The 20059-nt window shown below is 38.8% G+C and overlaps 1 protein-coding gene across 1 annotated transcript; it reads left to right on the top strand.

The window, feature by feature from the left end:
- Positions 1-14179: 14179 nt before the first annotated feature.
- Positions 14180-15946, top strand: LOC102669702 (uncharacterized). Its single transcript, XM_006589957.1, has 2 exons — positions 14180-14230; positions 15536-15946. Exons 1-2 carry the CDS (start codon positions 14180-14182, stop codon positions 15944-15946), a joined length of 462 nt encoding a protein of 153 aa, XP_006590020.1.
- The last annotated feature ends 4113 nt before the right edge of the window (positions 15947-20059 follow it).

Here is a 20059-nt window from a genome sequence, read left to right as displayed (position 1 = left end):
CAACTGTTAAATTTTTGGATTTCCAGATGAACGCGCTAAGCGGACCTTGCACTAAGCGTGTTCATCAATTCTGATGAACAAAAACGATGGAGGTGCTAAGCACGCCTTCGTGCTAAGTGTCACAAGTGTTTTAGACACTAAGAATACTTTAGGCGCTAAGCCTAGCTTGCCACGCTAAGCGCAATCTAGGTTCTGTGTTTTCATCCTTTGAATAAGGTATAGCGCGAGCTTCTTGTGCTAAGCCCTTGTTGTGTGTCGAGGAGGTTGAGCTAAGCGTGCCCTGCTGTGCTAAGCTCAACTCTCTCACTGTCTTTGAGTTTTATTAGTTAGGCTAAGTGCGCCCTGTGCGCTAAGCCTTAGGGTCATTCTGGTGAGGCTAAGCTAAATGCGCCATGCTGCGCTAAGCCCATACCCTCTTCTATTTTGAAAATTGTAGGCTTAGGCTAAGCCTAGCATGCTGCGCTAAACCTAATCTGCAGAAAAATATTTTATGTGTCTTTAGGCTAAGCGCGAGTCTGCTGCGCTTAGCCCACGAGTAAAATTTTATAAGGCACGCTAACCCTAGCTTGCTGCGCTAAGCACCCAATTTAGTTTTTAGTTTTATTTTTCTGTTTTTGTTGAAACTAACCTGTGCTAATCTTTTGTTGCTTGATCTTATATTTTTAGATGGCTTCCAAGAAGAGAAAGTCTCTTGCTTCTTCCTCTACCCAAGCAAGATTTGACAGATCTAGGTTTCATTCTCAAGAAGCTTGGGAGAGGTACACTGATATAATTGTGCCTAGGAAACTGCTTCTAGAGAGCAATGTGGTAGTATATTACACCAAGTTTGATGAGTTCAAGGAGGAACTCGAGAAAAGGAAATAGGATGAAGAATTGACAAATTTTACTAATGACAGCATCAATGTTGCCATTGTGAAGGAATTTTATGCTAACCTCTACGACCCGGAAGACAAGTCACTCAAGCAGGTGAGGGTCAGAGGTCATTTGATCAAATTTGATGAAGATACTTTGAACACCTTCCTGAAGCCCCCTGTAATTTTGGAAGAGGGGGAGAATCTCTATGCTTATTCTAGGTTTGCACTCCTGAGGCCTGATCCTCAAGAGTTGGCTGCTAAGCTCTGTATCCCAGGGAGGGGATTCGAGCTAAATGCTGATGGTTAGCCTTTGAAGATCCTAAGGAAGAACATGACCACTTTAGCTCAGACATGGAGCGTTGCTTCCTTCTCTAACTTGGTTCCTACCTCCCACACATCTGATGTCACACTAGATAGGGCACACATCTGATGTCACACTAGATAGGGCAAAGTTAATCTATGGGATCATAATGAAGATGGATATGAATGTGGGTTGCCTCATCTCTCACTAGATCTCTCTTATAACACAACATGACTCCTCTAGGCTTGGATTTCCAGCCTTAATCACAGCTTTGTGTAAAGCTAGAGGAGTCACATCAGATTCTAGATCCCTGGAGAGCCTCAGCCCCGCCATTAACTTGGCGTACATTAAGAAGAACTATTGGAATCTGGATGATCCAATAGTCACATTCAGAGGGCCTAAGAAGACCAGGGGCAAGAGAACAGAGGCCCCTACTACTTCAGCAGCACCAGAGACAACCACACCTTCTTCATCCACAACTCCAGCACCTCCCAGTTCGACTCCAATTATTCCTGCTCCATTTCCATTTCAGCTTCCAACCCTTTCATCTTTTGGACCATCACAGTTTTTATTTACACCAGAGATGCTTCATTCTATGCTCCAGAGCTTACACAGGGGGCAGGCCATTATCATGTAGAGCCTTTAGAGCTTGGGCCTGCCATCCATCATGAGCATGGATGAGTTTGACACACAGGTGGCCTGACCAGGAGCCTAGCCTTCTCCTTTCGGAGGGGGTGGGGCCTCTGCAGCCCAAGAGCCTGAGCTAGAGATACCAGTAGAGGAGGATGAGCCTACTCCTCTTGAGCCCTTTGAATTTGTTTCTGAATCAGTGGTGGCTCAGGAGGAAGTACCTTTACCAGACCCTATCCCAGAGCCATCTCTGCCCCTACAGCTATTTCTGAGGATGCACCTATTCCTGAAGACACCATGCTAGCTGAGGATACCCAACCATCTGCACCAGTATTAGAGCATGAGCAGCTCACCATTCAAGATTCATCAGCAGCTCCAATACTGGATCTGAATGAAGATCAGCCACAGGAGGATTAAGACATTTAAATTCTGTTTTGTTTTAAATTTTGCAAATTATGAACACTTTAGTTTATCAATATTTAGTTTGCTTTTGAGTTTGATTTATGTTTCAGTTGTTTTGATTTCAGTCATTTAGTTTGCTTGTACAAAAAGCTTGTTTGAACAATGAATTGGTTGAATTTGATTTAGTGGTTGTTTTTGTTTGAAATGAATGGTTGTGTTTGAATTGATTGAGCAAATGTATGAATTGAGTGGATTGGAATGATTAGGTGTTTGTTTTGATCAAGCTTGCAGACATTAGAAGAGAATGAACATGTGATTGGAAGTATGACTGAAAATGTTAGTCAGTTTGTCAGATTGATTGTGAAGGAATGCATCGACTGTATCCCAGTGAGAGTGTGATCCTAAAATTTTGAGAGAAATGACTATCATTTAGTACTGATTTTTGCATGAATATCTGAAGTATGGATTGAATGCATGAAATTGAGGATGATGAAGGCCATGTTTGATTATGATAACCACTTAGCCAAAAAGCTGACCCTGTGCTCGAATAATATCCCTTGCACCCAGTTTGAGTTGAATGAATTATTGATTGATTGAACCTTGAGCCTATACAGTGTTATTTCCTACTACCTTGTCTTAAGTTGTAGGAGAGCATCATCCACAAGAAGCTTGGTTCAAAGCAAATTTGTTCCAAATTTGGGGGAGATATTGGGTAAAGGAATAAAATGGTAAAAATAGAGCAACACATACATATACTGTTTTTGTATATCTATGTAAAAAAAAAAACTGTAAATATGGATCAATCTAACAAGTGTGTATGTTGTAATTCCAGGAATGAAAGCTGAGTGCCTAAATAAAAGGCAAGTATGGGGTAGGAATGAATGAAAAAGTAAAGGTTTATCTATGGATGAATGCTCTCCTAGAACCTAAGCCTTTGAATCCTAGAAAAACCATGATTTGTTGGCAGCCTAACCCCATTACAAGCCTAGAAAGTCCTTCAGATTCATTTTGTGTGTTCATTACTGTATGATATGAGATGAAATGCAAAGGTTGGGACTTGTGTTAGTTGTTTATGATGGAATGAACCTTAACACTTGAGCTTGAGTGAAACAATGACTGTGAGGTTTTGGTTGATGATCCTTCCTTGATTTCTGCAATTCTTACTAGCTTATTTAAGTTGTGACACTAATGCGTATGTTCCTATCTTTGAAAAGCTGCATGTTTGTGAAAAGCAATTGATTGAAGCATTCCATGATATTCATTTCATATGATTGAATTTTTCTGTGAAGCAAACACCATTTTTGAGTGACCACTGAAATTTGTCACTTGAGGACAAGTGAACTGTTCTTTTTTTGCTTGAGGACAAGAAAAACTGTAAATTTGAGGGAGTTTGTTAGTTGTCTTATACGACTAACTTTTGTATAGAAAACATTTTCCAAAACTTGTATAGTTTCCCTAATTTATAGTTATTTTTGTAGGGATTTCTCAATAAATCTTGTTTTCTAGAATACTTTCCATTGGATTTAATGATGAAATCTATTCAATTTCAGGTTAAAAGAGGCTAAATCTTGAAGTGCTAAAAGTGGTAGTTGCGCTCAGCTCACAATTTGGGCTCAGCGCGCATCCATCGATAAGCGTGATAGAAGAATCTGGCAGAGCATCAGTTTCAAGGCCGCGCGCTAAGCGTGAGATCAGTGCGCTAAGCACAACGGTTGTCTTCAGCCAGGCTCAGCGCATGACTAGCGCTAAGCTCTAATCCACTTACTCGCACTAAGCGCGAGGGTGGCGCTAAGCGCAACGTCACGGGTTCAGAGCCTATTTAAAGCTGTTTTGTGCATAATTAGGGTAACAATCTAGAGAATCACCATCACACATAGAAGTCAGAGCACACCACAATGCCTATTTCGAGAAAAGAGCTCTGGAGGCAGCAAAAGGAGCAGTTTTTGCAGAGAGACCTAGGTTTTGTAATTAGAGAGAGATTAGTGAGTTGTAGAGTGATTAAGAGATGCTGAGAAGAGGAGGAGGGATCCCCCTTTTTGTGTAAGGAACAATTATTCTCTACTCTTAATCTCAATTGTGTTAGGGTTTTTCTGTATGGCAGGCTAAACACTCTTGTTGGGAATTTCTAAGGAACAACTGATGTAATTACTTTAATATCTAATTGATTGTGTTTTCTATGTTCAATGCTTCTTTCAATGCTTAATTTCTGCATGCTCTTGGTCTGATCACCCATTTGTATGTTTAGTCAGGTGACTTTAGCATTGGGAAATGTACTGTTGCCTTAGAACTTGATAGAAGCAAGATTGAAACTTAGTCTTAAATGAAGGATCTGTGGATTAAGTTTTGGTTTTCTTAATATGCTGTGATGATAATGTTGTTAAATCTAAGTCTAGTCCAAAAAGAAGGATCTGAGGATGAAGCTTAGGTTAAATTAGTCTAAACTTTCGTAAGCTGTTTGAGCTGAGGCTAGTCTTAAATGAGGGATCTGCGGATGAAGCTTACTTTAAATTAGTCTAAACCAACAAGGGCTGCATAATTTAAGGATAGTCCAACAAGAGGGATCTGAGGATGAAGCTTGAGTTTAGCTAGCTGTTCGCTTCCGCTAAGTGCACCGGATCGCACAAGTAGTATAAAACGGCAAGAACCGAGTATCGAACTCTAAGGGAACTTGTGTTACTTGGTAAGCTCTTTTAGTAAATAGGTGTCTGGTGTGAAAATCTAAGTGCGAATATGAATAGGTATGTAAACTATCTACGCAAAAAGGAAAATCACGCGAGAGAAATGATGTGTAAAAACAAGTAGAAAACGCGTTGGTCTTCCTAATAGGTGCTTGATGCTAAAATGATATTCTCTATCTAACAATGCTCATGTGTTCCTATGGTGTCTCCTGAGATGATAAACCCCGATTCCTCATGATAGTTTAGCCTAATCCTGATCAAACATCATCCTCAGATTCCTCTTGTTGGACTAAACTCAACCAGGACTGCATTAAGACAAACACACTACAACTAAATTATCACACCCTGATTCCTCGTGATAGTACAACAACTTAGCCCTATCCTATCAAGGTCAGCAAAATCAGACCAGTTTCCACTGTTGAATGACCCAAACAAAGCATGCATCTATGTGATCAAGGTAAAGGCATACTAGAATGAAAAGCAGATAGCACAGAGAACACACAAAACATCATTAAATAGAGAAAGATATTTACATCAAGTACTTACAGGGAAGATCCAACAGAGAATTTAGCTTTCCATAACCAAGAAGCCTCTTTTACAACAAAGAGAAGAACAAGATGAAAGATTGCAAAAATACAAGTGGTGAGGATGTCTCCTTCACCTCTAGGATCTCATAACCACTCACAAACTCATCTCAAGCTCTCAGAACAACTTCCCTTTCAAGCTCTAGTCTCTGCAGATCTTCACACAACAAAATCTCTCAAAACTCTCTGGAACTTGGACCTTTCTCTCTCTAGAATCACTAGACATGCAAAGCTTCAGCTCTCAGCCCAAACTCCTTTCACAAAATCTGATTTCAGGCTTAAATAGGTGGCCTTGTTCGTGCTCGTGCGCTTAGCGCAATTCTGGACCGCTTAGCGCACATTAGTGAATTTCGGCTTAGTGCGTGCCTTTCTCGCTTAGCGGATGGACTGAAGCGGTGCGCTTAGCGAACCTGCACAACTAATCTTCTTCCAGATTCTTCCTTGCGCTTAGCCAATGAGTGTTGCGCTTAGTGGACGCTTGCTAAGCCAGCGGATTGGCTTAGGGAGAAGGTGAAAAATAACACTTTTCAAAGCTTGCCTAATTAACCTGAAATTGAGAGAAAATGATTATTGAACACACAAAATGGACGTACTAAGTATTTATTACCTATACTTAACAGAAAATACTTATAACACTACAAAATAACCATAAATTGGAGGAGTTTGATACAATTTACACAAGTTTAATACACAAAAGTTAGTCGTATTCACCGATTAACAACTCCCCCAAATTTACAGTTTTGCTTGTCCTCAAGCATAAAGAGAACAACTTACCTGTCCTCAAGCATAAAGAGAACAACTTACCTGTCCTCAAGTGATATTAAAATGCAGTGATCATGTACAAAGGTGTATGCAGCAAAAATTACTGATTGCATGATAAGATAATGAAGTAAAATGCCCTCATCACTTGTCTTTCACAAGGTATGCAGTTATCCAAAGAGAAGAATAAAATGTAACCTGAACAATTAGATTGAGTTAGGCATAAGACAGAGATCAAGAGAAGTAGCTTAAACCACAGTCTCACAACTACTGTTTCACTCAAGCACAAGTGTTTGAGCTATTCATTAATAACAACTAACAAGAGATCCAATCTTTGCACTTCATCTCATGCCATAAAGTAAAAAATGTATAAACAGAATCAGAAGGACTTTCCCAGGCTTGTAGTGAGGCTTGGCTACAAAAATTCATTGGTTTTTCTAGGATTCAAAAGCTTAGATTCTAAGAGAGCACAAATCCTAGACTTATCCCAATGGTCTTTTTAATACAATTGGCTTGCTCACTAGCTTTTCACTTTCATTTGCTTTTGACCTTGTTACATCAACACACTTATCTCTCTTTTTTTTAACACACAACTTATGTGTTGTGTGTGCTAATGCTTTATCTCTTTCTTTGCATCCCAATTAGTTCCACTCCCCTAAATTTGGGGTAAATTTTCCTTGAACTATATGCTCTCCTAGAATCTAAACAAGGTATCTGGAGATGATTATTTAAGTTCAGGGTTCAAATTTTTGACAATATCATTCAGCTCAAAAAGGGTGCAAAGGATATAATTATCATTCAAGGTAAGCTTTTTGGTCAAAAGGCTTGTGTATGTACAATCATGGCCTTCATCATGTCCTCATTTATACATTTCATTCTAAAATTCAGAGATTCATGCAAACATTATTACTCACAGCTAGTCGTTCACTCACAGTTTAAGTTCACACTCTCATCAGTTTTGGTTCAAGCTTTTCTTTCTCAATCAATCTGTCTACTGACTAACAATTCTAAATGCAAGTTCACATTCTTGTTCTTTCTTTGTATAACATACACACTTGCTCAAACTCATGAAGAGAAAAACAAATTCCATCAAAATCATGCATTCAATTCAAAATAAAGGCATACAACCATTTTCATAAGTCAATAAAAGTGTTTCACTGCCATATCATTAAAAACCAAGTTAAACTGTTCAAAATGCTTTAGAATAAGCAAACCAACTATCCATAAATAAAACTAGCAATGTATATAAACATAAAAGAAATATTGTACTGAAATTATAATTATAATAATAATAATAGTCGGAAAAGGAAATCAGTGTCCAAACTGGAGAACCAATTAGTAGTTCATCCAATCAGAAAAGTCAGAACCATCATCTATGTTGCTAGATGGTGAACCAAGAGGGGCAGCATCTTCATCAGATGATTCATCGGAGATGATTATCAGAGGTGGAGCAGGATCTGGTGGAGGAGATAATATTTCAAGCTCAGGAGAAGGAGGTGGATCCACCTTAGTTCTGGCAGTAAGGAATTTAGCTTGGCGATAATGGGTTGTGCTTAGCTAAGGATAAGCTGTTTCTTAACGCTTACATTGTCGCAAGGAATTCAGTTTAGACGCCATGACTAGCGCTTAGCTTCATGAACCCCAGTTCTGGCCGCAAAGAAATGAGCTTGGCGGCAACGACTCGAACTTAGCCAAGGTGTATGATGGGCTTAGCGATCAGGCTGCAGCTTAGCTGAATTCAAATTGAATTGAAGTTGGCTTAGCTCAGCCTTGGCCATCTTAGCGGACCAAATCTTCCTTATATGCAAGGGTTGGGTGCTAAGTGATTGAAACTCGCGACTCAGCGCATGAACAAAGACGCGCTTGGCACGAAGCTTGCACTTAGCGAAATGACTATTTTTTTTCAGAAAATGTTTTCTAAGTTGTTTTTTAGTCCTTTTCCAAGAAATTGAAACCCTTATATCTACATTCAAAGATAGGCTGATAAATTCCAAAGTACAGATTATACAGCAAGTTCCAAATGATCAAATGCATGCAAAAACAAAGATAACAGAAATTAAAACTGGGTTGCCTCCCAGGAAGCGCTTCTTTAACGTCATTAGCTTGACGCTTTTACCTCAATGAGTGATCAAATGAATAGTGCTATGTGTCCTTGTAAATTCTTCACCATGGTACAGTTTTAACCTCTGGCCATTTACAACCCATGTTCTATCAGGAATTTGAGATTGTGGGTCATATAGCTCTATTGCACCATAAGATCGAACTTTCTTGATAACGAAGGGTCTAGACCATTTGGACTTCAGCTTACCAGGAAATAATTTCAATCTTGAATTAAAAAGTAGTACCTCTTGTCCCGGTTTGAATTCTCTCTTCAACAATTTCTTATCATGATATCTCTTGACTTTCTTTTTGTAAAGTCGTGAGGATTCATAAGCTGTTAATCGCATTTCTTCTAGCTCCAACAATTGGATCTTTCTGTGCTCCCTGGATGCCTTCTCATCAAAGTTTAGAAATTTCAGTGCCCAATATGCCCTGGATGACATGATTTGCCATACACCAGTTGAAAAAGAGACAAACCAATTGGAGTTTTGTATGCAGTTCCGTAAGCCCACAATGCATCTTCCAATTTGGCTGACCAATCTTTTATGGTTGATGCCACTATTTTTTCTAGTATTTTCTTTAATTCTCTATTGGATACTTCGACTTGCCCATTAGTTTGCGAATGGTAGGGGGACGCCACTCCATGATTCACATGGTATTGACCTAATACCTTTTGAAGCTGAGTATAATAGAAGTGCGAACCACCATCACTGATAAGGATTCGAGGTACCCCAAATCAAGAAAAAATGTTCTTCTTAATAAATTTCACCACAGTCTTAGCATCATTCCTTGCAGTGGCCATAGCTTCCACCCATTTAGACTCGTAATCAACAGCTACCAGAATATATTCATTCCCTGCGGATGAAGGAAATGGACCCATGAAATCAATAGCCCAACAATAGAAAACTTCAACTTCCACAATGTTTTGCAGAGGCATCTCATTTCTTTGGGAAATTCCCCCCATTCTTTGACATTGGTCACACTTTAAGACATGATGATGGGATTCTTTAAGGAGTGTTGGCCAAAAAAATCCTGACTATAAGACCTTGGCTGATGTTTTGTCTCGCCATAATGCCCGCCACATGGTGAGTTGTGACAATGCCACAATATGCCCTTGGCCACTTGTTACACATCTCCGAAGGAGATTATCTGCACCTACTTTGAACAAGTGTGGATCATCCCAAACATAATGTCGAGCATCATAGAAAAATCTCTTTTTCTGCTGCCAATTGAGATCTTTAGGTATGACACCTGCTGCCTTAAAATTAGCCATGTCAGCAAACCAGGGTCTGCCTAAAATCAGAAACAAAGATTCATCAGGGAATTTATCTCTTATTTCAACCTCCTTTGAAGTGACATCATCATTCACCAATCTAGATAGGTGATCTGCTACTACATTTTCAGAACCTTTCTTGTCCTTAATGACTAAATCAAATTCTTGAAGCAGCAGTATCCATCTGATCAATCGTGGCTTGGAATCAACTTTGCGTAACAAATATTTAATTGCCGCGTGATCAGTGTAAATCACTATCTTTGATCCTACCAGATAAGACCGAAATTTCTCAAGTGCAAACACAATTGCCAACAATTCTTTTTCAGTCGTGGCATAGTTAATCTAAGCATCATTCAAAACTTTGCTAGCATAATAGATGGTGTGGAACATTTTGCCTTTCCACTGCTCCAACACAGCACCTACTGCATAATCACTTGCATCACACATTAATTCAAACTCTTGTCCCCAGTCTGGGGATGTAATTGCAGGAGCAGAAACCAATTTAGCTTTGAGAGTGTTAAAGGCTTCTGGACATTCTCCACTAAATACAAACACAACCTCCTTATTCAACAGATTGCTTAGGGGTTTAGCCATTTTTGAGAAGTCTTTAATGAATCGCTGATAAAATCCTGCATGACCCAAAAATCTGCATATTCCTTTCACATTAACTGGAGGTGGAAGTTTATCAATAACATCTAATTTAGCTTTATCCACCTCAATTCCTTTTTTTTGAGATCTTGTATCCCAACACAATGCCTTCTTGAACCATAAAGTGACATTTTTCCCAGTTAAGCACTAGATTGGATTCTTCACAGCGCTATAACACTTTCTCTAAATTTGCTAAGCGATTTCCAAAAGATGCACCAAAGACTGAAAAATCATCCATAAAGACTTCAATACATTTTTCTACCATGTCAGCAAAAATAGCCATCATACATCTCTGGAAAGTAGCGGGGGCATTACATAAACCGAATGGCATGCGACGATAAGCAAAAACACCGAAGGGACATGTGAATGATGTCTTTTCTTGGTCCTGGGGATCTACTGCAATCTGGTTGTAACCCAAGTATCCACCCAAAAAAACAGTAGAAAGATTGCCCTGCAAGTCTCTTAAGCATTTGATCCATGAAGGGAAGCGGGTAGTGGTCTTTTCTCATGGCTTCATTAAGCTTCCTATAATTAATACACATTCTCCATCCTGTGACTGTTCTAGTAGGAATTAGTTCATTTCGATCATTTTTTACCACTGTCATCCCTCATTTCCTTGGAACGACTTGAACAGGACTAACCCATGAGCTGTCTGAAATTGGATAGATGAGGCCCGCCTCTAATAACTTGAGCACTACTTTTCTTACTTCTTCCTTCATTATAGGATTCAACCTTCTCTGAGGTTGTCGCACAGACTTATAATTGGCTTCCAAATTGATTTTGTGCATACAATATGATGGACTAATCCCTTTTAGATCAGAAATGTGCCAACCAATAGCCGCTTTATGACATTTTAAAATCTGCACCAATTGATCCTCTTCTTCTTTCTTCAAAGCACTGCTAATTATAACAGGTTTAGTCTCATCATCTTCCAAGAATACATACTTTAAATGTGTCGGAAGGGTCTTTAATTCTGCTTTGGGCTTTTCTGTTGGTTTCATTTTTTTCAATTCTTCAAAAACCACATGATCAACACAACTGTCTTTTGGATCATCAAGCTCTTCATCACAAACTGAGCAATCTATCCCATAATCAGGTTCTCTTTCCAAAGGAGATTGTAGTACCATGGTTGAAGCTGATAATGCTATTTCCTACTCCACCTCTTCTTCCTCGAAACAGGCATCACCTACATCTGAGTGTTTCATGGCTTCAAAGAGGTCAAAAGAGATTTTTTGATTCTCCACACTGAGTTCCAATCTTCCTTTATCTTTCCTTCCAACATAGCCAACAGTGGCCAAGCAGGGATATTCCGGGGTGCTGGAGACTTCATGCTCTTCTTCTTCATTGGTCAATTGATGATGGATTGAGGTAACTTGAAGAATGCTTTCTTGATGTATTTCAATCTCTGCACGCTCTTCCACTTTTCTGGCCACCGCGTTAGTCATGTCATCTACCAACTTACTAATATGAGTTTCAGTCCTTCTAAAGGCTTGTTGCATTGACTCTACCGTATCCCTGAATTGCATTAACAAATCATCCAGATTAAGAACTCCTTCTTCTTCATTGTGATAATCAGGTTGCCATTGTGACTCCTTTTGATAATCTGCAGAAGAATAGTCCCTTTCAAATTGAGTTCCCTGCTGTTGCAGAGAATAATAGTAACCCTTAGAGCTAGCTTGGTATGTCATAAAGTCTGCCAATATACTTTCGAGATCAGGGGATCTTTCTTTCTCGTGGTAGTCGTACATGGCCAGTTCCTGTCTCTGGTCAAAGTTATTTATAGAGTAAAAATAACAACTGCCCTGGTGATGCTCTCCTCCGGCTAAATCACAATTCATTAGTGGAATATAGATAATAATCTTCATGATATAACAGTGAAAGGGTTATCTTTCTGAAGAAATACCAGATCACCTGTAGGAGAGTCTATACATGCAGAATACTAACAGAACAGCGGTTATCCAATCCAATAAGAGAAGACAAATATGATTTAAGAACAAATATTAACAAATAATCAAAGAATAACTAATAAAGAATAGACACCTAAAAATGATCTAACTTTACAAATAAAAAGAAGTTCCCCGGTAACGGTGCCACAAACTTGTTCGCTTCTAGTAAGAGCACCGGATCACACAAGTAGTATAAAACGGTAAGAACCGAGTATCAAACTCTCAAGGAACTTGTGTTACTTGGTAAGCTATTTCAGTGAATAGGTGTCTGGTGTGAAAATTTAAGTGTGAATATGAACAAGTTTGTAAACTATCTACACAAAAAGGAAAATCATGCGAGAGAAATGATGTGTAAAAAAAAGTAGAAAACGCGTTGGTCTTCCTAATAGGTGCCTGATGCTAAAAGGATATTCTCTATCTAACAATGCTCATGTGTTCCTATGGTGTCTCCTGAGATGCTAAACCCCGATTCCTCATGATAGTTTAGCCTAATCCTGATCAAGCATCATCCTCAGATTCCTCTTGTTGGACTAAACTCAACCAGGACTGCATTAAGACAAATATACTACAACTAAATTATCGCACCCTGATTCCTCGTGAAAGTACGACAACTTAGCCCTGTCCTATCCAGGTCATTAGAATCAGACCAGTTTCCACAATTGAATGACCTTAACAAAACATGCATCTACGTGATCAAGGTAAAGGCATACTAGAATGAAAAGCAGATAGCACAGAGAACACACAAAACATCATTAAATAGATAGAAAGATATTTACATCAAGTACCTACAGGGAAGATCCAACAGACAATTTTAGCTTTCCATAACCAGAAAGACTCATTTACAACAAAGAGAAGAACAAGATGAAAGATTACAAAAATACAAGTGGTGAGGATGTCTCCTTCACCTATAGGATCTCACAACCACTCACAAACTCATCTCAAGCTCTCAGAACAGCTTCCTCTTCAAGCTCTAGTCTCTGCAGATCTTCACACAACAAAATCTCTCAAAACTCTCAGGAACTTGGACCTTTCTCTCTCTAGAATCACTAGACATGCAAAGCTTCAGCTCTCAGCCCAAACTCCTTTCACAAAATATGATTTCAGGCTTAAATTGGTGGCCTTGTTCGTGCTCGTGCGCTTAGCGCAATTCTTGACCGCTTAGTGCACATTAGTGAATTTCGGCTTAGCGCGTGCCTTTCTCGCTTAGCGGATGGACTGAAGCGGTGCGCTTAGTGAGATGAAGCGGTGCACTTAGCGAACCTGCACAACTCATCTTCGTCCATATTCTTCATTGCGCTTAGCAAATGAGTGTTGCGCATAGCGCACGCTCGCAAAGCCAGCAGATTGACTTAGCGAGAAGGTGAAAAACAACACTTTTCAAAACTTGCCTAATTAACCTAAAATTGAGAGAAAATGATTATTGAACACACAAATGGAAGTACTAAGTATTTATTACGTATGCTTAACAGAAAATACTTATAACACTACAAAATAACCATAAATTGGAGGAGTTTGATACAATTTACACAAGTTTTATACACAAAAGTTAGTCATATTCACCAACTAACACTAGCCTAATAAGGTATCGAGGTTTAGTACTTTAGGCTACAACATAGAACACAAAAGCATGATTGGTTAGAGAAATATCCTTATATGCATCAGCTTGTTTGTTAGAAAGACCCAACACTTTTACCTACTGCTGTCAATCTTACTTACTTGCATTTTTATTGTTTTTAGCCTATAATTAGTTTAATTATGTCCTAAACCATCCATTATGAATGTTTCTTTCAACAATGCCTTATTTCTGAATTTAACCTTGTCTAATACTAGTTCCCTGAGTTCGATACTCGAATTCATCCATTTTAATTTTAAATACTTGACGATCCAGTGCGCTTTCCGGTGAATCGGATTTCCCTTGAACCTATTTGTATAAAGAAAAATTGGACCAAAAAGTAACTGCAGGGGAAATCCAACAGTTGTGAGACCCGAGGAAGGAAGGTAACCATGGAGGAGGAGAAGAAGGAGAAAATGGTGAAGGATGACAAACAAGAGCTGGTAATTGAGCCAACACCTGAACCAGTGCAACCCTTTTGTGAACTTATAGAGGAAGAAGAAGAAGACAAGAAGGATGAACAAAGGAGAGAGACACCAATAAATTTGACTGAAAAAGAAATAAATGAAAAAGAAAAGAAGGAAAAAGAAAAAGAAAAAGATAATGAAAAAAATGAAAAAGAAAAAGAGAGAAAAGAAGAGACGAAAAAGAGTACGAGTGAGTTAGTAAGAGAGAAAAGAAAGGAAGTAGCTTCTGATGAGGGAAAAGAGGTGCCATACCATTTGGTACCTTCCAAGAAAGACAAGGAACGCCATTTGATGAGGTTCCTTGATATTTTCAGGAAACTGGAAATTAATATGCCTTTTGGAGAAGCTCTACAACAAATGCCTCTCTACTGTAAATTTCAGAAGGACATGTTGACAAGGAAGAACAAATACATTCACAGTGAGAATATAGTAGTGGAGGGTAACTGCAGTGCAGTCATTTAGAAGATCCTTCCACAAATGCATAAAGACCCTGGGAGTGTGACCATTCCTTGTTCAATTGGTGAAGTCTCGGTGGGAAAAGCTCTCATTGACCTGGGAGCCAGTATCAACTTGATGCCACTCTCTGTGACATCCTGGAAATTTCTACCCGGAATTTTGTAAACGATGCATTTTGAATAATTATATATATAAGTATTATTCAGTGTATATATTTATATACTCCTGGTAGAAGTATGTACATTGGGGGAAAGATACGCGGGTTAGGCTAATTAACGAAGAGAAATCCATAACTGGACAGTATAGGTTAATTCTCAATTAATTAGTCTAAAAATTATCATTTTGCGTGCAACTTAAAATTTAACAAAACCAACCTCTGAACCACGCTCGGGGTTTCATTCTGAGCGTTTTGATATATATATATATATATATATATATATATATATATATATATATTGCCTACTTTCGAAAACGGGCCCCGATAGGTGCAGAGAAACGCGAGGGACTGGAACCAGAGAAATGACATGCAAACCGAGGCAGGATTTTAGCATTCAAAAGGTCAATTTTTTTTCTCTACTTGTGGCTGAGTATGAGTCACATCAAGAGAAAAAGTGGGCCCTTTCAGGTTGAAAGAGCAAAATGGTTTAGAGGTTTGGAGTGATCAGAAAGAAATGACTCCGAATAGAGTTGTGAACTGGCCATTCAGGACTCTATAGTGACAATTTTCCTTCTGAATTTAATTACCGCTAAAAGAGAGAGAAAAGAAAAGAAAAGAAAAAAAAATTCCCATGGTTTTTGCTATTTAATTTATTATTATTAAACCAGTCATTATTTAGGGATGCCACACTCTCCATGTGTAGAAGGTTGGGGGAGTTGGAAATAATGCCTACAAGAATGACTTTACAGCTAGCTGATCGCTCCATAACCAGATCCCACGGTGTTATTGAAGATGTTTTGGTTCGAGTCAAACATTTCAATTTCCCAACTGATTTTGTAGTGATGGACATAGATGAGGATCTTGAAATTCCCATAATTTTGGGATGCCCTTTCATGTCCACTGCAAGTTGTGTAGTAGACATGGGAAAGAAAAAGCTGGAGTTAGGCATTGATAATCAGAAAATCAGCTTCGACTTGTTTGATGAAGAAAAACATTTGTCGGACCAAAATGTCTGCTTACAGGTGAAGGAGTTTGATGAGAAGGTTCTAAAGGATAGAACCAAGAGTGATCTAGGATAACAGAGCGATGCATCAAGCTAATGACGTTAAACGAGCGCTTGCTGGGAGGCAACCCAGTCATTTATTTTTAATTTTTTTTTGTTTGCATTGAGTGTAGTGGATTGCTTGTGATTATGTGTGATTTCAGCTTGATTAATATTGAAAAAAAGGGTTCATAAGCTTTGGTGGAGAGGTGAACGGAAAAAGAACTTAGAAAATTTTTCAGTTGTTTACTCGCTAAGCGCGCCTCTCGCGCTAAGCGCCAAGTCTTCACGCGCTAAGCGAGCCCTTGCTCGTGCTAAGCGTTAGACCCCTGATTAGTGGCTGGATGGTAGCGCTAAGCCCAATTATCTCTCTGTAATCTGAATTTCTTGAATTGGGCTTAGCAAGGTGATGCACTAAGCGCCAATCCTTCTTTGCTTTGAAAATCTGTGGATACCGCTAAGCCCGTGCTGCTGCGCTAAGCCCAAATACCTCTCTGGATCTGAATTTCTCGAATTGGGCTTAGCGAGGTGATGTGCTAAGCGTAATTCCCTCTCTGTTTTGGAAATCTTTGGAATAGCGCTAAGCGCAAGCCGTCACTGCATGGAGGAGCATATTTATGCGCTAAGCCCCACCTTTGGCAGCTAAGCACAAATTGCAGGACCAATTTGAGTTGCAGGAAGCGCAGGTCCTCGCGCTAAGCCTAAAAACCTCTCTGGAATTTGAAATTTGTGAATTGGGCTTAGCGCGAGAGGTCACGCTAAGCGCTTGGACCTTAAAATCCAAACATCGTGTTATCATGCTAAGCGCGACTGTGTGCTAAGCGTGCAACACGAAACTGCTAAAATAAAATGGGAACTGCCTAGGCAGTTACCATTTTACACTAAAGAGCATTTTTTTTCCACACAAACTTTTGTGACTCACCCATTTCTTGCATTCCTTTTGTTTTGTGCATTGAGTCCCTGAATTCCCCACATTTTGCTTCTTCTTTGCAGTTCATACTTCATAATCCAAGTAAGTTTTATTTGTTTTATTTTCTGTTAAAGTTGCAAACCTTAGTCGAAAGGGGTGAAAAACCCCTGGTTTTTTTTTTTTTTTTCTGGAAATCGTGATGAATGCACTAAGTGTCGTGCTGCGCTAAGCAAGTTCATCGCTTCTGATGAAGATTTCTGATTTCCAGATGAACATGCTAAGCGCGGCCCTATCACGCTAAGTGCGTTCATCTTCTCTATCGTAATCAATGTCATTTATTGCACATCCAAGTGGTAAGAAACTCACCGATCCTTTTAATGAGCAATATTACAAACAATATCATGTGCTCCTTGTCCTTAACGAAAGCGACCTTTAAGGAATATTTTGTGAATACCTTCTATTTTCTTCTATTTTATCCTTTCCTCAAATTCAAATGTTAGCAATTCAAAATAAAGAGAGGAAAAATGATCAGCATTGAGCAAAAAGTCTATAATAGCCGAAAAAGGGAAGTACATGTGTTCTATCTTGTATAATTTCATTTTTTCTCTTTTTATTTTGAATTGCTAACATTTGAATTTGAGGAAAGGATAAAATAGAAGAAAATAGAAGGTATTCACAAAATATTCCTTAAAGGTCACTTTCGTCAAGGACAAGGAGCACATGATATTGTTTGTACTATTGCTCATTTCCTCACAAATCAGAGCATGCCACATAGCCTTATCTTCCAGTGTGAGACAACGATCTTGTCAAGGAATTAACACTGCTTGTAATGACCCACCTCGTTGCTACAATATCACTATTTTAAACCACATAAATTTCAATTTTTAAATGAAAACTCTGTTAATTTGCTTATGCAAAATAAGAGTAAATTTCTCGCGATATAAGTTCACCAAACAATGCACAAATACTTAAATGAATATATATATATATATATATATATTAACTCAGTACACATCATTCACATGACTGAAAGTAAATTAGTTTATACATATAATTTAATCTGTAATATAGATCTTTAATTCAAAAGAACTATAGAACCAACTACGAAGGAGTTAATTAACAAAACACAACTCTCTCCCAAAATAATCCCAACGTCATCACGTCGGCTTGGCGGCTCCACAAAAGAATCTCACTTCACGTACTCTACTGCTGTCCATCTGCTCCCTCGAATGAAGGTTCATGATCATCATAGGTACCAACCATATAGTACAAAAATTGCGAGGGTGAGTTTATTATAAAAGAAATTAACACAAAAATCAAATGACCATAATTAGTAAGAAAATATTAACAAATACCATAATCATACACAAAGATCCATTAATCCAACATACACTCAACAAGTAGTCATCAGCCTTCCATAATTCCAATCAATCATGCTTAGTACGATGCATGCACCTGACATCAACTCTCAAATGTAATGTGGTACCATTCGTTAGGAAATAGCCTAAGCGTATCCACATGACACTCTCACTTAGGAAAACTAGGCAGCAAGTGTCTAGGTCACCTTGTCATGCATAGGCATCTCCCCCCCCCCCATGATGATTAACCTAAGTCTCAAGGGAGTTCCAAATCGAGTGACATGCCCCCATGTACAAGTATTCCCCCTCATGAGAAACTACAAGTACTTACTGACAAAGTTTATACTATTTCCATGCAATGTGAAGTATACGAAACATGGGCACCATGAATGCATTGACCGTGGATAATTAAAGATTCTAAGTCATCCGCCTCCAGAGATGCTTAAAACTCTTTAACCACTCTATTTTCCCCACTAGGGATATCCATCATGGTCGCTGCAACCCCCTTGTACATACATAACATACATCATGACAATGACATTCTCATCTCAGTAACAACATCATCTCATCTCAATGAAATTAGCAACAAAAATAACATCATCTCATATCAATTAATATCATTAATAACAGTATCATCAGTAAATCACATTCTGCACATACATACATATATAGTTCATGCCTGGGATTCACACTCCCTAGGTCTTCAGACAACACAAGTCTAATAAAAACAATAATGTCATTTTTCAATAACAAATGTATCACATCCCATTTGTCAAAAACATTGTTTTTCTTGAAAACCAGTATACGCAGGGAAAAGCATACATTCTCATAATTGGGTCTCTTAACCCTAATTATGGTATCAAAGCCATAAAATTATAATAAACTCCCTTCAGCTATTGTGAGCTCTCTGTTAGCTCCTCTCTTTGTCGCTCAGAGGCCTCTCACGTTCAAGTTCGTTGGTCCAAACATAGAGTTCTATATGCCAAATTGAAGGCAATTTAGTATAGATTTAAAAAAAACAAGGTTAATAAAACATTTGGGGTCAATTACCCCTCTCAAAACATAAAGGGCTACGAGGTGTTTCGGGTTCTACTACAACGAGACATCTTTTTGAAATTTCGACCACGTCAATGTGATCGGGGTTTAGTGAAGATCACGAAAATAACATCAATTTTATAAAAAGGTAATTTCTACAACGTCTCATTTTCAAAGGAAGTTCAAAAACTTCCTATCACGGTACCTAAAACACAAGGAACACTGAGAGAAGCTCATACTAATTAGGAGAAATACATAAAAGTCAAGATTACCTAAAAAAAACTATGAAAGAAATAATTGGAGCTTGTTCTCCACCGAATCCTTGAGGTGGATCCTGAGGATTTCGCTCTAATTAAAGTGTTCCTCTTCATGCGGTGGTCATGCAGCAAGCAATGGCGGCTTGTGGGGGCCACCAGTGGTCGTGGGTGGTGGAGAAGGAGGAGTTAGGACTTCTGGGCTGAGGTTGAGAGGAAAAAGAACTCAAAATGCATAATTTTACACTATTGGACATATTTATAATCTGCAGATCTCGCTTAGCGAGCTCATTTCGCTAAGCGGGAATCCACTTTTGACACTAAGCGTGACTTTTCACGCTGAGAGCAATTCCTCTCAAGTTGGGATTTGTGTTGAACACAACACTTCATGTTGAGTGCAATTCCTCTCAGGTTGGGATTTGTGTTGAACACGACACTTCGTGTTGAGTGCAATTCCTCTCGGGTTGGAATTGCGCTTAGCGTACTTCTCTCACTAAGCGAGATGCCAAAAGTGTTATTATGAAAATTCCAACAGTCATAACATGAATAGTTAGGTTACGAGCCTACAGTCAAAATTTGAAGCTGATCCAACA

The sequence above is a fragment of the Glycine max genome, chromosome 10 (genome assembly GCF_000004515.6).
Source record: "Glycine max cultivar Williams 82 chromosome 10, Glycine_max_v4.0, whole genome shotgun sequence".
NCBI classification, from domain to species: Eukaryota; Viridiplantae; Streptophyta; class Magnoliopsida; order Fabales; family Fabaceae; genus Glycine; species Glycine max.
This window is presented reverse-complemented; position numbering and strand designations above follow the sequence as displayed.